Source organism: Porites lutea, chromosome 12 (assembly GCF_958299795.1).
Source record: "Porites lutea chromosome 12, jaPorLute2.1, whole genome shotgun sequence".
Taxonomy (NCBI): Eukaryota; Metazoa; Cnidaria; class Anthozoa; order Scleractinia; family Poritidae; genus Porites; species Porites lutea.
In genome coordinates this window covers 933,959-952,074 of record NC_133212.1, presented here as the reverse complement: position 1 = coordinate 952,074, position 18,116 = coordinate 933,959, and the positions used below count along the sequence as shown (strand labels likewise).

Here is an 18,116-nt window from a genome sequence, read left to right as displayed (position 1 = left end):
TTTTTTCTTATTTCATGCAGGTTTTAATTGCTTCAAAAAATTTCTGGAGAAAGTCAACACCAATGATCATCGTATGAAGGAGACAGGGAGTACATACACTGTAGACAAGAATGCTTACACAATAGAGAAAATGGAGCTTGTTGGACTTGATTACCTGTGGAGAGTGGTGCTTGAAGTTCCTTCTGAGGAAATAGCAATGTTGGCTGTCAAGAAATTAATGGAACTAAGTTACACTTGTCTTTCTCCGAAACTTAAGAAGGTGGGTTGATACATGCAGGGAACTTCCGAGTAGTAGTGATCAGTGGCTATCTGTTAAACTCTGTTGTGCTGTTTTTCTTTCAGGATCCTGTGAACATCCACAAGAAGTTCATTCTGGAGTGCTACAAACGTCTTGAGGTATGCAAAGCATAAAGTGAACCATCTTATACTATCTTACAAAGTTACAAGAAGGCCAACTGTCAGTGCGTTATGCTATTATTTTTCGTTTCAGCGTGTTTTGTTAATTTTTCAATAATATTGTTTCTACCCTGGCTTATTCCCACATGAACGTTCAGGGCCATGAAGTGCAAGCCAGTAGATTTTTATTTTGCATACTGTTAATGTTGTGTAGTTTTAATGGACGCCCGGGAAATTACACCAAGACGGTTTGTAAATTTTCGGACTTTCCTGGCATTAGGCGTTGCTTGTCTTTGCTGCTAACCATATGGTTAACTGCATTTGTTGTCCGTTCAGAACTCATTCATTGCAATGTGTATTTGCCGCTCGAAAAAGTGTCTTAAGGCAAAATTGTTATAAAGGGTTTAAAATTCAAGTAGTGTACGTCAGTTTGTTAGCAGCTACACCAGACCCACTAATCGACTGTGCTTAATATACATCCTTGGTCCTTTGCAGAGCATGATGTGTGGCCTGGGAAACTCCTCTATATCACAAGCAGCCTGTACTGCAGCTACAGCAGCAACTGCTGTACTCACACCTGATGTGATAATCACACCTGTTCCAGCTAGGTATCACGTCAAATAGCCTGTTTCTTTTTAGAGTGAAGGGAGAAATTTCAAGGATGCACTTGCCCTCGTGTACAAGAGGAGAAAAGGAGAAGAGGCCTCCCTTCTCACACTCCATAAAAACTAACCCTGCCATGTGGGCCAGACCTCAAATCCCACGCAGAAAATAATCTTTGCTTTCAAAGACAGTCGAACTTCCACTAACGGCCATCTCTCTACAATGGCCACCACTTTCTTCTGTCCCCAAGGTGGCCATTGTAGAGGGGTTCAACAACTGTAAATTGTTGATGAGCATACCTTTTATTGCAGGGCAAATGTCATGCTGAGTATTGAACGACTTTTAGTGTTGGTGGAACAGTACATCATAACTGTCGAGGTAATGCTTTTTTTCTTGAACCAAACCTATGAAATCACCTATAAAGGCCTTTTTGGAATTAACGACCTCTGAATGCAAGTGTCAAGTATATAAGGGTAGGGGTGTGGAGATCATACACCCCTCCCCACTCCACCCCTTTGCATTTTAGTCATTTTCTCCAAGTTGTGTTAAGAAAAACAGGGGCTTTGAAAAGTCTACTGCTGTAACACCCTCTGTTGCCTTGTTACAATTTTTTTTCCAGGATCTCCATGCAGGTCCCCGTACACTTTTACCACATGGCGCCTCATTTCATGGTTATCCCATCACAATCAATGTGTCTTCTGATCTGCCACGGCAGGAGTTTACTTTACAGGTATTGTAAAGGCCAATTTAGACTGTATGATTTTTGCTTACGACTATCGCGAGCGACTAGCATACGTCATGATGCCTGACCATTCACACATGCACAGTTTTCACTTATGGCATACACACATGTCGTACGGATGTCATGGGTCTAATTTACATGACACAATCTGACGTGCTAGTCGCGCATGATAGTCGTAAATAAAAATTGTACTGTCTAAATCAGCTTTAATATATACAAGCGTTTTTGCTGATACTTTGCTAGTGTTAAAGATAAAATACACTGTCCAAAATTATTTCATGCTGAGAATAAATCAATGTTATGCTGTTTATATATTTCAGTGTCACTCCAATGAAAGTCTCAAATCTATTCGCAACAGAGTAGCAAACCGACTAAACACCAATCATGAGCAGATTCAGTTATCAACAAGTGAAAAGCTGGTATGTAATAATTGCATTTGCTGTCTGACCTAAATAGCAATCAATATCACCACAGTTGTGTCATGCAGTTAGGCTGTCATTAAAATTTGTTTTTCACTATGGTTATAACAGATAGCCACCATGCCTTCAAAGATACTGTAGCTACAGAAACATTGCTTAAACTACCCGTGGAGCTGAGCTTCTTCAAAATTAAAGTTGCTCTGACCAGTAAATTCAAAGAGAGAGGATCTCTGAGCATTAATGCTGGGCTCAAGCCTGAAAAGAGATGATCCTTTTATTTATTTTATTTTATTTTTGTCTTTTTTGTTCTTTTGTTTTGCTCTGAATGAAAGGAAAAGGCTGCACCGCCGTAGCCAGTATGAGGCGAACCGAGGCACTCGCCTCGGTAAAATTTTACCAAATACTGTCGATTTTTATTTTTTTTATCAGACTGATAATATTAGAAGATTTCATACGGCTGATTTCGTACAACGGACCGTGTGTTCGCCTCGGTTGTAGTTTCTTCCTGGCTACGGCCCTGGGCTGGAACACTTAAAGGGATGTGCATTTTTTTTAGTTCGAAAACAAAGTTGTTTAACTTCTCCATGATACCAATATAGCCACATGCGAGTTTTTTATTCTTTTAGGAAGGGAAATGTCTCTTGAAATCGATGTTACATGCATTTTTAGCACCCTACGTTCTTTTCTCTTCATTCCCCTTGTAACATCCGAGGCAACACACAACACATGATCTTCCCAAAACATGATTTAACAAAGCAGGAGTTATTGGCCCCAAAACGTTAATATTGTATTGGGCTTTCGACACTATTGCCTCAGTTTAGCTGAGCTTATCTCTATTTTTCAATTGTAGCTTCTACCCTCTAAAGATCAAAAGCTACTCTATCAGCTCGAATTTGAAGATGAACAGTTGCTGTTTGCCAAAGTGTCTGTATCTGGTGTGACAACAGTCCCTACCAAGGAAGAAGCAGAGGTATACTTGTCTATTAGCCTCTGCCCAGAGGAGGGGAGGGGAGGGGATTAAATACCATTTTCACCCCCCACCGCCTCATGTTAGCTAAAGGTGATTTGTGACTTGTATGTCGAAAAAAAAATGAAAAGTAGGACAGGCCAAATATCACCACACATCTGTTAAAATCAATTACTTTGCAGATCGAAGAAAGCAAAAAGTCTTTATTATTACGAATTAATCAAACCCAGGCAAATGAAATCATCTAGCCTCTGTAGCAGGCGCTTTGAATTATTTGATTTTCTATGTCTCCCTCGCGTGCCCCATTCTTTCTTGCACCCATTACTTTAGAGCTAATGAAATCTTGCCTACCACCTCTCTTGAACAACACTAGTACTTTATGATTTTTCCCCTACATCCTAGCATTACAATACTTACCTCATTTGTGGCTCATCAGTTGAAAACACATTATCTAAATCATAGTTTCTTCTCTCCACTGTTTCTAGAGCCAAGAGGCCATGAGAATCGATGAGGTATGGATTTTTCCAGGCTGACATCTTTGTCTGTGCTCCTTTGTAGCGTGCCTTATGTTTTGTTAAAAGTAACTGTTTTTTTGTTCTTATTTGCTTTACAGTCCAGTGCCAGTGGCTCCAATCGTCAAAGCTATGCTCTGGAGCAGGTTAGAAAGTTTTGGAAGCGTGTTCCCTTGTTTCACGTTTAGACAGAACCGAAAGCAAATGCTGTGATAAACCATTTGAAACCAAACTTTTTTTAGTTGATTCAGTTTGGTATTTCCAGTACTTCCAAACGCTTTTGCAACCGGGTATAGTTGTTGCTGGACTGTCTCTCAATGAATTTACTATTACATTGAACGCAGTTGTTTTTGGAGATGGTGTGAAAAGTATTTGTGAGGATTTCAGACCCTCTCAAACTGGGTTTGATGAGTGCCTGAGCCCTTCCCTCACTGCGTTAAGGCTCAATTAGCAGCTGCTGTTTGGGAAATGAGTCCACGTTCCTTCTAAAAAAGAGTCGGAAAGAACCCGAAAGAGCGACCAAAATCGAGCCCAGTTTTCTTATGGAGTTAAACAAAATTAATGATAATTTAAAATGCCAGAAGCTGAATTTCTATTGTTTTGTTTTGTTTGTTTGTTTGTTTTATCAGGAGCGCATGATGCCTGGTGTTATCATGGCGACGGAGTGTAAGGCATTTGATAAGTTGTATCAGCTGACTGATCTTGAAGAACCAACCATCACAGTCCGTGTGCAGAGGCTGTTAATGTTGCTACCTACTGATCCTGATGTTCAGGAAGCTCTGGAGTCTATCAGCCAGCAGGTGACAAGATTGTGATCTTTTTTTTCTGAGATAAATTGACGTGATTAAAAGTCAGGAAAGCAAAGAGCGCCCATGAATCATTTAGAGTTCTGTCGATGTGGTCTTTGATGTTCTTTCCGCATTTTTACGTCGTCGGTGATCTATAATAACGTCTGCACGGGAGTCTATGATCTATAACTGAAGAGGCACACAAGAAATATAATCCATTTGTTATACAATGCGTAATATGTAATATTATGGAGTCTAAGCAAAGACGTTTTTGAGCTACGCACATCGGTAACTAATCATTTCGCCCCGATTTCTTAGCCTCCTGTTTTCCAGTCATTTAGCGCGCTTTAAATGTAATGTTCCTCGTTCTATAAGCCGTAAAGCAAAACAAGTGCACTTCAAATGTGACATTCTTAACTCTTTGAGCCATAAACCAAAACAATCAAGCTTCAAATATGATATCCCTCGTTCTAAAATAGGGGGCTAAGTAACCGTGGCGAAATAACTTGGGGGCGAAATGACCGTAACGCCGCATGTCATCAATCGAAGTGAGGCCTTTTCTCTTTTAATATGTCTTGACGCTGCCAAATTTGTATTGCTGTGTCTGCGCGTATAGAGACAATTTGCCCAAAAACTTGGGCAAAACCAGACTGCCAAAAAATGCGAAAAGTCTACTTCTGGTTGACGTGTTTTTGCTTACTCCCTATTATAACAGCATTCACTTGGTGAATCCAGAATAATCTTAAAAACTTTTGAAAAATGAGCGCCATCTTAGACAAAAGTCAGCTGTGTCTGTAAAGGGTGCTCTAATAGACCATGGGTAAAGACTGTTTAAAATGGTTGTGGTACGTAGTATGAACAGTAGTTGGCTGATTTAGCAACAGAACGGGAACGTCAGTTGAGGACGGCGCGCGCAAATCAAACAACTGGATTGACCAATGGCAGAGCGACAAATTGGGCACCGGAAGTCGCGTTCAGTCCTTTCCTCGTGCTTTCCCGTCGTCAAATGACGTTCCCGTTCTGTTGCTAAATCAGCCAGTTTTTAAAGGAAGTATGGACTTACGAACTTTCAGTTCTTTTAAAGAGGTATTACGATTTGTTCACAAGCTTTGAAGTAGACTAGCGATCTTGCTACATGTGCTGTACATGTGTGCATTCTGATTTGTCTTTTTCTTGAACAGTATACCATCAGTTGCTCTCCTGGAAGTGTTGATGACCGAATGCAATCCACAGCTAACCTGCAAAACATGTTTAAATGTGTGACACCTGGGATGTCTCCATTCAGAATACTGTATAACCTGGAGGTATTGCTTACATGTATTATAATCAGAGATGAAATTAACGTAATCAAGTTAGTATCTTTTAAGTAAGTACTGCAGACATGGAAATGCTAGTGACAATCGTATCTCCAGACCGCCTTGTATTGTTTCTGAACTTTTAATAGTCAAGATAAAAATTTGCCATGTCGCTGACTAAAATAAATATAATGCAAGTTGTTACAGTTTCTTTTATTTTTCACTTCCTTTGATGAGCGTCACAACACTCAATTGTTTTCCAGGTGTTAAGTAGTAAGCTGATGCCAACACTAAACAGAGATGGTGGAGCAAATGCAAGGATGTTCAAGGAGAACTTTTTAGCAGCCGGAGGGCTCAGGTAACTGTCAGTTCTGTGGCCATGCAAAGGCTTTGTTATTATTATTCACGCAGTCTTGAAAAGTTTTTAAGTTCCTCAATGGTTTCTCAAAAAAGTTCTTAACTTCCTCTCTGAGATCTTAACACTTTGTTAAATTCCTCTAAGTGTTTTCATAAAGTTTTCAAAAAAAGTCCTTTCATTCCTCTGAAAGTAGGACCCGTCTTACTTCTCTTACTTTCAGAGTGCGAAAAGGTCATATTTTATATGAAATATTGTGCATTGTACTTATTCACTGGCTTGTTCTCTAAATGTTGATCCTAATAGCATTGTTGTCAACATATTGCAAAAAGACATGTTTCCTCAAGACGTAGACACAGAAATTCGCCGAGGCTGTTATGCAATCTGTCTACAACTAGCAAGGTTTGTAGTCCAGTATTTTATTTTTTAAAAAAGTCATTGATTTACGCCAAGTTTACAGGTTAATTTGTTCCTCTACAAGACAATTTAAACGTACTTTTTAACGATTACTCATTAGGGAGAAATGGCTAACTCCTTAAGTGCTTGATAACCAATAATTGTTGTTTAATCATAAACGGTTATTTTTCTAAAGGTAATCTTGACGTCTGACCGCACTTCAGTCAGGAAGTCTTTGTTTTAAAATTAGTAAATGCATCTTCATTTTCTTGGAAAGTAGTCATAAGGCCTCAGCACCATTTAGCTCAAAAAAAGAGCTCGACTTGTGGGTTGGAAATGGTGTGTTTTAACCCTGGCCAGACTACCAGCTAAAGTTTTAACAAAAAAGAAACATCTCACCAGCTCTGATTAAGACCTTAGTTTATCACCGAGTTGAGCAGTTAAGATATGCCGTTGGCTTTGTCGCCTTTAACAGTCCTAATCAATTTGTAGGGAGGTTTCAAAACAGGTGTATGATTGAAGGAAGGGATTGACAGTGCCATTCTGGCCCACAGTAATATGCATAAGCTGTTTTGGCGTCCCTGCTAGGTTTAGCAAAGCCATTAAAATGCATTGAGTTTCATGACATGGAGCAAAGTAGCATGTTCGGTTTGTCATACTCTTCTTTCTAATTGTCTTCAAGGTTTTTACTATGTGGACAGTCATCTGAAAACTCCTTCACAGTTCCTCCCACTTCACCTTACCGAGAATCTGCTACTGCTGCTGCGTCACCCATTGCTATGGCAACGGGGACCATGGAGACTGACTTAAATGACTCTCTTAACAACTCAGCTGTTGAAGCCAAAAGACCACGCTCGAGTAGCGTGATCGATGATGTACATCCTTCCGTAAGAGTAGCTATAGAGGTATGTACTTTACTAGATAGTGGAGGCTAAACCAGCTCCAAAAATGTTGAGAGGCTCCGACAGAAAACCGGCACTCCTTACGTCAAATCGCTACCTACTAGTCACACCTCTGTGAGATAAATACTCACCTCCCTCCTCCCCTTCCACTAAGCTTTGAGTATGGTCTTGTATTGCTGGCAACTTTGATAAGGGGAGGAGGAGGAGGGATCACAAGCGCAAGAACATAGACAAACTGTAATAAGCCAAAATAAGGTACGGTGTCTCAAGTATTTTTGCTACTGGTTGTAGCACTCTTAAAGCCTGTTTACACGTAAAATACACGAACACAGGCACAAGCAAAGGACAAGCAACCTAGTGTAAACCGGGATGATGTGAGTATAAGCTCGAGAGGAAGAACCAAAAGTGTGAGAGTACTACCCGACAGGTCATTTGAAAGGTGACACCTTAGGATTTCACTCCGAAGTGACATTCACCTGTTACTACGTTATTAATAGTACCACAGGAAAGTACTGCTCATTACCTTTCAGTTGAATGGTCACTCCACCAAAGTTTGGCATCGGATTCACAAAGTAGAACTACATAATGTGTCCTCATAATCGACATTGCAAACTTAGAGTTCGTCATGAGGAGGTGCACTAAGTTTGTTACAATAACTTAGCGATTTCTCGCGCATACCGATTTTCCGTGAAACTTCAAAGGAAGTAGACGTCAAAACTGTCATTATTATTGTAAAAAAACGAATCGACAACATTTTTCCACGCTCTGTACTCTTATCGACCATAGAAATAACGTCAAAATGTTCAAAACTTTGCAGTGAAACTACTCACCTACGGCTCGTAGTTGCACTAGAATTTGGAACGTTTTGACGTCATTCCTATGGTCAATAAGAGCACAGACCATGGAAAAGTGTTGTCGATTTGTCAATGGAGTCCGTAGACAAAATCCTATGACAATTTCAAATTTTATTGATATTTTTATAGATTTTTCAGACTGAAGTTCAGAGTTGACTAGATTTGATGGGGCTTGTACTGGAAACGAAAGAATTAACGGGAGTGTTTCTGTCCTCAGACAATGGGTCGCGATGACTTTGCGGAGACTATTGCCTGTTTTATGCGAGTGGCCTGGGCTGCAGCAGCTGGAAGGATTAACCTTGCAGGGGGTAGACAGAGGCTATCCAGTCAGAGCTCTGATGAGGAGGCGGCTACTATGGGGGGAGGGGCGGGTAGTGATACAGAGTCGGTCAGGTCCTTCAGGTCAAGTGTCTCCAATGGTATTCCTTCTGAGGTCACAAGCAAGGTATCTCTAATTAATACACAACAGATAGAGAGACAGTCAGAAGCTTTTTGAGCGACTCGACCCTCACTTGACAAGCTGACGAAATAACCACAATGTATTTGTCTCCAAATCACCCGTCTCTCTCCAACTCACGTTTTTTATATTTATGGTTTTTTTTGGTTGAAATTCGCCTTCATTTTTCACCTGTGGTCTGCCACTTTTGCTTTGAATCGTAAGCACTTGCTAGCAACGTATTAAGACTGTAAAACAACAAAAAATGTGGACATTGTACATCTGTTGTTCCGTTTTACCCTCTCCCTGGTTTAAATAACTTTATCTGATTTTCTTACGCCCTAACACTGTCCACCGCGGCTTTGCTGAGGTATGCCAATGGCGCAATGCAGACTAGCCTTGGGTGGCCTGTGCAGGTGCAGGCTGAGACTATATTTAATGTCCAGAAAGTTAAAGTTTGTTTGTTGTTGTTTTTTCATTTTTCTTTGCTTCAGGATGTCGTTATAGTCGCTGAGGCCCTTCAACTACTTGTCCTTTGTCTACAGCTCAGAACTCAACTTATGGGTGAGAAAATGTAGTTTATTTTTCGGGTCATAGTGCCCTTTGATTGAATTAGTCTTCCATCGCAACCGCAAGGCTACGATAATACAGCACCGGACGAATTTTGGACTGGCTAAAAGTTTGACCGGGCACTTCGTTCACACGGGACCGTTCAATATTTTCTCACTATTCACACTGAACTTTGAACGGCTAGGAGTTGTTGTTTCCTTGTGAACGGAACACCTAAACGCTCAAATTTTCACCCGGTCGAAAATTTGTCACGTGCCGTGTGAATCGGGAGCCTAAGCATATTAGGGAGCTTAAGCAACGATGTTTTTTAGGGACGAACGTCAACCGGAAGTGAACCTTTTACACTCCTCGGCCGTGAATTTGAACAAATCTTGGGCAAATCGTCTCTATAAGAGTAAAGACTCTTTGTCATACAAATTTGGTAGCGTCAAGGCATATAGGCTCGATTTCCGCCATCTCCCGGGTCCGGTCTTTGATCCTCCCCGAAGAGAGGCTTTCGGGGGGATGAGTGTGGGCTCATTTTCCCAAACAGCGGCTGGTAATCGAGCCTACAAGGCATATTGAAAGAAAAAAAGGGTCACTTCCGGTTGTCGTATGTCGCTCAAAAACGTCACTGCTTAAGCTCCCTAATTACTGACCTGTGAGTTTTGATTGATTAATTACAAGGGTCATGTTAATACAATAGTCTTTTCATATCCTTGTTTTGACAGGAGTGTTTTATTATCTTCCAAATGTCAATGATTTCATCGTGGAAATCCTCATAGGTTCCATTAATTCTCAGGTAAATCAACTTGCACACTCATTGTCTTTAGCTCACTGACTAGCTTTAAATCAGTACATAAATAATCCTCATCATTTACCTTTTATTTGCTTGGGATGTGGGTCAAGTTGCGTAAACATCGAGACCCGTTACTTTGATCATCCTTAGTTATGTAATAATGGGTGTGTGTATTTTCCTTCTGTTATAATTTTTGTCTGAATGAATTGCAGGTGCGGACAACTGCTCTAGAGCAACTACTAATTCTTAGCCAAACGCCAGTAGGAGGTATGTACGTGTAGTAATAGCACTCTTGAGTAGGCACAGAAGGGGAGTAAAAAACGTGTTCGCTTCTGCAGCACCTGTGGCCTATAGAAGTTTTTTATATAAAATTATATTCATGTATATTTTATGTGATCAAACCCCACTAACCTTTCGATGACAAGTGGAGAAAAGCACTAAACTGGTCCCCACCAGAAAAAAAGAAGGAGAGGTAGTTCAGAGATAAGTGGCGTACGATGGCAGAAAAAGAGAACTGAATTTGGCATTGAGGTATTAGGCTGATATTAAGTTAGCAAAAGCAGGGCTGAATGGAAATCATTTCTTTGCGCCATATGATGATAGTGGTGGTGGTGGTGGTGGTTACGATGATGGCGGTGGCAATAACCATGACGATGATGAACAACTGGTTGAGTACTTTTTTCGCTTTTCAGATCCCAAAATTCAAACTCCAAATCATTTTCTTCTGAGTGTGATGCTCAATTCTCCCCTTCCACTGTGGACTCCAACAGTTTACGTCAGAGGAAAGAACCACAGGTAAATTTTTCTTTTAAACAAATTGCATGGTGCTTCATACCTTTTCACTATTACTGTAGTTGATGTGGCATAACTGCTTCTCACGATACTCTGATTGCATTCTAGATTACAGCGTCATTGTAGCCAGTTCTTTGATCTCCTCTGTCGACTGCTGGATTACTTAACACGTGAGTAGAGTAGTAGAGTGACGAACCAACATCAACATTCTCCTAACAATATCAAAACATCAAGTGAAAAGGCTATGAGAATTTGTAAAATGATCAGAAAAGAAAAATACCTTGATCTTTTATCAAATTCTCTCAGACAATGAATTTGTATGTAGCAGTGGCGGATCTAGGGGAGGGGCCCGGGGGACCCGGCCCCCCCCCCCTTGTTTTGGACCAAACTGAGCCCCAAAGGGCCAAAAAGTGTTTTTTGGGAGACTGCCAAACCCCCCCCCCCCCCCCCCCCCCCGCTCGCAAGGTCTGGATCTGGCACCGTGTAGATATCGGGTGGGATAGATTCTAATATTCTGGACACTAACAGCAATGCTGTAATCACGCATGCGACTCATAGAAAGCAAGCTTAACGTAAAATAGGTAACGTAGTTTTTTTCTCCCCTTCTTATGTGTTTCAGTGATGGAGCAAAGGCTGATGAAGATAGACCCTACAAAGATGATCGAAACTGAAATACGTTGGCTTGTAAACTACGAATGTACAACCAGTTTAGGTAAAAGTTTCCTTTAACATTTTTGCCCTGTGATTGTTAAGCCCTGAGGGCCCCAGAGTCAATAATGAAGGCATGCACTGTAGCTATAAATGCTCCTGAAATTTCGCTGGTATTACCAATTCGTGGTATTGTTAGTTTTTCAGTACATAACCAACCAAATGTGAGGTTAAGACGCCTTCTCCCGACGATCTTGTTCAATAAAGGATTTATTATAAAGCCGAAAGGGTTTTTTCCCGCGGGATCAAGTAAGCAATCACCGACAAGACTGCGCCATCTTACTTGCTTGAGTAGTCAATCAAAACCTAAATTTCCTTAACCTTACCGCGCATGTCTCCAGCAACATACCAATTGTCATCACTTTGCTTCTTTTCCACAGACAATGAATTTCCACTACTGGCAGGACACTTAAAACTAATTAAAACACTCTTTACATGTGAAGGCGTTGACAAGAGAGGATTAGGTAAGTGAGACAAGCTAACTTTCTTTTTCAGAATGGAAACGGCTTTTTTCTTTTGACAGTTGAGTTGTACACACTATATGATGTATATACGTTTGTGGTACAAAGATCCTAATGATGCCAACACTGGACTATAATACATCGTACACTAGATGGAGTGTTTCATCCGTTGTCAAACACTCATAAGTAATATATCAAACACGAGAAGGGCGAGTGTTTCATCTGATATCCAAACACGTAGAAGTGATATAACAAACACGAGAAGGGGTGTTTCATCTGATATCCAAACACTAAGAAGTAATATATCAAACAACAATCAATCAACAATCAACAATCAATCTGACATCCAAACACTACGAAGTGCAATGGCAAAAATGGGGTCCAATCGAATTTTTGAACACCAACTTTTTATTGCGCTTTATACAAACATGCGAATACTAAAGTTAAAAAGGCAACTGACAATTGCGTTTTTCGCTGCTGTCAATCATCTTAACGGACCTCTTAGGAAACAAAACTTTACTTTAACGGGTTCAAAAGGTCATAGTGTGTACTGACCTAGATTGAACTGTTTATATCAATAGTGATATGTCTTCCCCGAGCGGCTCCGCCAGGAAACACATGTCAGCTACTTTCTGTTATTCTCCTGCTACTTAAAATCTTTTTGACAACCCTGGTTAAGTATGGCCTGAAGAAGATAAGTCTTGAATATATTCAAAGTTAAAGTTGGCAAAATTTGAGGGTTATTAAATATCTGATTTCCAAATCCTCTTCATGGTTGTGTTTTTCTTTGTTTTCTCTTTATAAAGTACTTATAAGTTTTAGAAGCATTGTTAATCCTCTTGTCTAACTCTTGTATTTTCAGGAGAGAAGCTTATAAAGGATATTTTAGATGATTTTCTCTTTCCGGCTTCTAAACTCATCTTTGATACCAGAAGCACGCCAAATAAGGAAACCGTCATAGATGTACAACCGAAGTAAGTTCAAAGGAATTCAGTTTTAACTGTTCATATGTTCAGTTCAAAGGCTAAAGCAACACTAAGAAATACGCGGAATGCGATAAAAATGAACTCAAGAAAGTTTGCTATACAACTCAACATTTGACTGAGCCAATCCTTTCCCATCAAATTGCAGTTGTAATTCTTGCATAGTCTGGGAAAAAAGCCCGACATTTTCGAGACGCCATCACTAGTTTCCGCGCGACTGCGTCATTTCGACAGGAAAATCTTGGCGTTGCAAAATGTCAGCTGTTTTCTGATATCTAGCGCTTTATCTGTTGCAGATGTGTTGCAAGAGAGTGTCAAGTCGCTGCTCATGATCTGTTGGTGGAGCTGGCCGATGGCTGTGCTGAGAATCTTGTTTATATTGTCTCACAGTTGATTAGCATGCATCACATTGGGGATCCTGCTATTCTAAAGGAATGGGAGGTACGCTGTCTTGTTAAACAACTAGTGTCCATAAATTTTGCAGCGCAGCAAATATTGCTATTTTACTATCTGTATTAATACTGGATTGTTATATTTTTCAGTTTCAGCCACCAGTAGCCCCTAGAGCTCACTGTGGATTTGTGGGTCTTAAAAATGCCGGAGCGACATGTTACATGAACTCCGTACTGCAACAGTTATACATGCAACCAGCCCTGAGAGAGGTATGGAAAAGTTTTTTCGCTTTCACAAAATGGAAAGTCGTTCTCAATACTTAGCATCAATACTGCTGCTGTTTTAGCCTGTTCCAGGCGCTCAGATAGTAGAGCACAGGCAAAAAATTAACAAGGAAAAAAAACCAGGTTCTGCGTACGTTTAAACTCGCTCCTCACCATCTGAAAACCAAACCGCGTCCTACTATCGGAACGCCTGTGGTGGTGGTAGTGATGACGACGGTGAGTTGTCTAGTTGAAAGAGAGCCGCTTAAAGTTTTCTAAACAATATTTAAATGTGTCATATTCGTGTTCTTGTCTTGTACTTGATGTGATTTCCCAAAGAAAAGAATCAAGAATGTTTGTTTTATTTTATTTTAGGCTCTTTTGTCATATGATGATACGCATCCTGATAAAGAAAGGTATTTAGTGCAACTTTTAGTCCAAGTGGTAAACAAGCGGGCTTACGAAATGAAAAGTCCTACATGTATTTTCACCATCTGCCGTCCTGCCTTGCTTCCGCTGAATGATCTTTCCCTCCTTTTCAATAGTCCATTAAGATCGTCGTCCACATATTTACATACATTGCAACTCTATAAGACCGACTTTTCTCATGCCACCATGGCGTTTAACTTGCCGTAGTAGTCATTCCACCCACTTTTTGTTATCAGACTTTATACAGAGCTGTCCGCTCAAGCTTCAAAACACAGGTTTCCTCTAACAGGGCTTCTTACCTGTTCTTTCAGGAAAGATTACCCACCAAGCCTTACCTTAAGAGGCTACTAAGTTTTATTCATCATCTACGCAAATACCCTCCACTTGATGTCACCATTCATTTGTACTGAACACGATTCGTATCAATTTAGGTTTCTGGGAAACTGCCCACCTACCCCTCCCCAAGGCTAACATTAACACTTACTTCTCACTTTGGGCAAAATGATGGCTTAGGGGAGGGATAGGTGGGCAGTTTCCCAGAAATCTAAATTGATCTTACGATTCTTGTCTTTCCATTTTCCCCGCAGTGTATTTTTCCAAGTCCAGTCAGTATTCGGTCACCTAATGGACAGCAAGTTACAGTATTTTGCTCCTGAGCAGTTTTGGAAGTGTTTCAAACTCTGGGGTCAGCCAGTTAATGTTCGAGAACAACAGGTTAGTCCGTTAAATTCAATTAAACTAGTAATAACCAAAGTTTACGGAATGCGGGTGACAACGATCTAAGGTCAAACGCTTTTGCTCCAACGCAGTGAGTGCTTTGCGTAGGTGTCTCGTAACAGATGGTCGAAACACGCGTGATCAGATTACGATGGGACGAACGTCGAAACGCGCGTCACCAAACTGCGTTCTGTGCATTCCATTCTACATACATGCGACGCATGCGTAATAACAACCTGGAAAATAGGATTGCGGGCGACAAGAGGAGCCCGCAATCAAATTAAATACTTAATTATCCTCTCCCCTTATGGGGCTTGTTAGGGACAATGAAACAACAAGGTTAAGAATCTCAAGTGGTTATAAGAGGCGAACCAGTAGGACGTTTCACAGATTCTGCAGATGATTTGAACTTGGGACTGCTAGGAAGAAATCCAGCTAGCGGTCAGGGCGGGACTTAAATAAATGGTCTCCGAATGACAAGTCCAGCTATGTAATCATTCGCCCACATTTCCTCCATTAATGTTAGTTACAGGAGTGTGTGCGGAAAGTGAATGTTTAGTTATAATTATTCATGTACAAAGTGTAGGTCTCTTAGTGGTGATATTAATGGCATTTAAATCTGGCCTTACTTTTCAGGACGCTTTTGAATTCTTCAGTAACCTCACTGATCAACTCGACGAGATTCTTAAGGTCAGTTGTGTTTTTTGGGATACTTTTTAAGAAATATTAAAACGGTAAATCACGAATAAAACTTAGGCAATGTAAGATAGTCTACGTACAAAATAGAAATTTAGAAAATTTCCATGGTACTTCTCTCAAGAGAAGGACAAATATTTTGGCGGCAAACTTTGCTTAAAATCTTTAGATATACTTACAGTTAATGTAATTTTCGGTGTCTTCATGACTATTGAAGCTTGCTCCATTTAAGACAGGGGAGTAGTTTACTCATCTTCTTTATCTACAGAAATTAGGTCAAGAGCAGTTATTTAAAAAGACACTTTGTGGCATGTTTGCCGATCAGAAGATTTGTAAAGAGTGTAACCACAGGTAAGAAAAACTATCCACCCATTCAACCCTCCCCTGACCCAACATTGTTACAAGTAGGAAGATACTGTTAAAATTGGTCAGGGGAGGGGCAGGTTGGTAGTTTCGTAGCATCAGGGATCAGTATAAGATTCAGGAAACTGGCCACTTACCCCTCCCGTAACCCAAAATTTTGTTCCGAGCAGGAAGTCAGGGTTGATGTTATGTTAGAGTAGGTGTGCGTGACCAGTTTCCCAAAATCAAGGATCATTACCTACCCCTCCCAGAATGCCTTAAATTGTCTCGCCCTTGGCAATGTTCACACGTGTTCGTATACAAATTTATATGTTTACGGCTTGCGATTAAACGTCAAAGAGCGGCGTAAACTGATATTTAGTCTCCATTGCTGAGAGGTTGTTTAGGGTATGTGCCTTTGTCGTGTGAACAGTATAAATCTCTGTTTTTGCATTTTCAAGAGGGATTTTATGAACTGCTGGCGGTTCACGGGTATGTAGGTTAAGAGAGCTTTGTAGTTACCAATTGACCGGTGCAGTGTGTAGCACTAATGCCTATGGCAGGTTTGCTCCCTTCCCTGACAACCCTTCTCCCTCACCCACCCCTCCCCGTTAGTCTCAATAAATTTGGTCCGTCCATACGGCAGCTTATCGTCCACCACCTGTATTAAGCTAAGGTTCATGCTTTGACGATATTCATACAAACGCTTTCTCTTCGTAGGTATGAGAGAGAGGAAGCCTTCCATTCACTTCAAGTAACTGTCAAAAACTGTAGATTAGAGGACTCGCTGGAACAGTTTGTTAATGGTGAGATTCTTGAGGGGGACAATGCTTATTTCTGCGAAAAATGCAGTGAGAGGGTAAGTGATTGTTGAAGTACTCTTACAGGGTTGAAAGCACTGTAATCCCGATTCCGAAGAAATGTCCAGTTCTTAAAAAACTCTCTTTCAGGGCTTGGAATACTCCAAGCCTGAGAAAACAGCAGACATAATTATTCGCGACGCCACCGCTGGTTTTCCCGCGAAATGGCGTCTGAGGAACAAGCACAAAAATTCCATACTGATGACGTGTCAATAGCCAGATCTGGGTAGTGCTTGCAGCTTCTGATTGGTTGAAGCAAATTTCCCTTGCAGCACGACCAATCAGAAGCACTACCCAGATTTGGGTAGTGGCACGTCATCAGTATGAATTTCTACGCTCCTTCCTCAGACTTCATTTCGAGGGGAAACCAGATGTGGCTTCGTGAGATGTTAGTTGTTTTCTGAGGTTGTAAAACTACTTGGAAAATCTCTTTTTCTACCTACCCCTGAAAACTCCCGGAATTTTTTTGTCGTGGCGGATTAATGAAAAGTTGCAATACAGGCCACTAAATTTTCATTTTTACCGTAAATTGGTCTAGTTTTGGGTGCTGCTTTTTAGAAAACCCCTGGAATATCATTCCCCCTCAGACGAACAAACCCTGCTTTTACTTTATCGTAACTGAATTGTGGCCAAAATAAAACTTCTTATAGCAGGACTATTCAATGACTGTTTTCAAGCTAGTGAGCAGTGCATTTTATTGTTGCCCTTTATAACGACGCACAGTTACTTAATCTTTTGAGGCTAGTTTAAATCCTAAGGGGCCTTAAACCTTACTTTTCAGCGGACTACAGTGAAGCGCATGTGCATTAAGGCCCTACCTCCGGTGCTTGTGATTCAGCTCAAGAGGTTTGGGTACGACTGGGAGGCTGGTAGAGCTCTCAAGTTTGATGATCACTTTGAGGTAATATATTCTTTTAGTAATTGCCTCAGTTTTGTATAATGCACGTTGTGATTGGTCAAACAAACTTTCTTAACCAATCAGAAGTTGAACCAAAAACAATGGTGCCTTTTTCACAAGCGTTTTCCCGCGCTGTTTGCTTCAAATGCTGATTGGTTTATTTTACTGTATGTCATGACTGGCCCGAGTCGTTCATAATGAAAACCGGTCCTTTACACAGATCGGGCAAGGCCATTGCGACGTGAATCGAGGGCGTGATATTAATGAGTGGAAATGTTTTAAATAAAACTTTTACTCAACTTCCGATGCGCTTATATACCTTGTGTGCACACTGATGTCATAGTCAAGTTGCGTCATACGAAGACATATGATACAGCTCACAAATTCCCGGTCTGTCGTCGAAATCCTATAGTGTGACCCTAAATTTGTCACCTGCTCGGCGTTTGTTTCACACGAAGGTGTTTATCTTTTGCTAGAAAAAGTACACTTTCGTAGAATTCTCACTTTGTTACTTTCATAACTGACAAGTTTAACGATACTGGATACATTTGTAACACTTGA

At 40.7% G+C, this 18,116-nt stretch overlaps 1 protein-coding gene across 1 annotated transcript in view; it reads left to right on the top strand.

The window, feature by feature from the left end:
• LOC140921715 (ubiquitin carboxyl-terminal hydrolase 24-like) overlaps positions 1–18,116 on the top strand; it is a 40,545-nt gene that overhangs the window by 10,666 nt on the left and 11,763 nt on the right. The window contains exons 17-47 of the mRNA XM_073371727.1: positions 21–259; positions 343–396; positions 892–1,004; positions 1,311–1,377; positions 1,619–1,729; positions 2,062–2,160; positions 3,011–3,130; positions 3,613–3,639; positions 3,741–3,785; positions 4,269–4,439; positions 5,609–5,731; positions 5,986–6,080; positions 6,384–6,479; positions 7,156–7,378; positions 8,447–8,674; positions 9,160–9,229; positions 9,946–10,016; positions 10,226–10,280; positions 10,706–10,808; positions 10,914–10,975; positions 11,425–11,517; positions 11,894–11,977; positions 12,837–12,948; positions 13,254–13,398; positions 13,500–13,619; positions 13,989–14,029; positions 14,630–14,756; positions 15,396–15,449; positions 15,724–15,806; positions 16,518–16,656; positions 17,439–17,558. Of these exons, the coding sequence (XP_073227828.1) occupies positions 21–259; positions 343–396; positions 892–1,004; positions 1,311–1,377; positions 1,619–1,729; positions 2,062–2,160; positions 3,011–3,130; positions 3,613–3,639; positions 3,741–3,785; positions 4,269–4,439; positions 5,609–5,731; positions 5,986–6,080; positions 6,384–6,479; positions 7,156–7,378; positions 8,447–8,674; positions 9,160–9,229; positions 9,946–10,016; positions 10,226–10,280; positions 10,706–10,808; positions 10,914–10,975; positions 11,425–11,517; positions 11,894–11,977; positions 12,837–12,948; positions 13,254–13,398; positions 13,500–13,619; positions 13,989–14,029; positions 14,630–14,756; positions 15,396–15,449; positions 15,724–15,806; positions 16,518–16,656; positions 17,439–17,558 (3,290 nt within the window). The remainder of the gene's footprint in view (positions 1–20; positions 260–342; positions 397–891; positions 1,005–1,310; positions 1,378–1,618; positions 1,730–2,061; positions 2,161–3,010; positions 3,131–3,612; positions 3,640–3,740; positions 3,786–4,268; positions 4,440–5,608; positions 5,732–5,985; positions 6,081–6,383; positions 6,480–7,155; positions 7,379–8,446; positions 8,675–9,159; positions 9,230–9,945; positions 10,017–10,225; positions 10,281–10,705; positions 10,809–10,913; positions 10,976–11,424; positions 11,518–11,893; positions 11,978–12,836; positions 12,949–13,253; positions 13,399–13,499; positions 13,620–13,988; positions 14,030–14,629; positions 14,757–15,395; positions 15,450–15,723; positions 15,807–16,517; positions 16,657–17,438; positions 17,559–18,116) is intronic.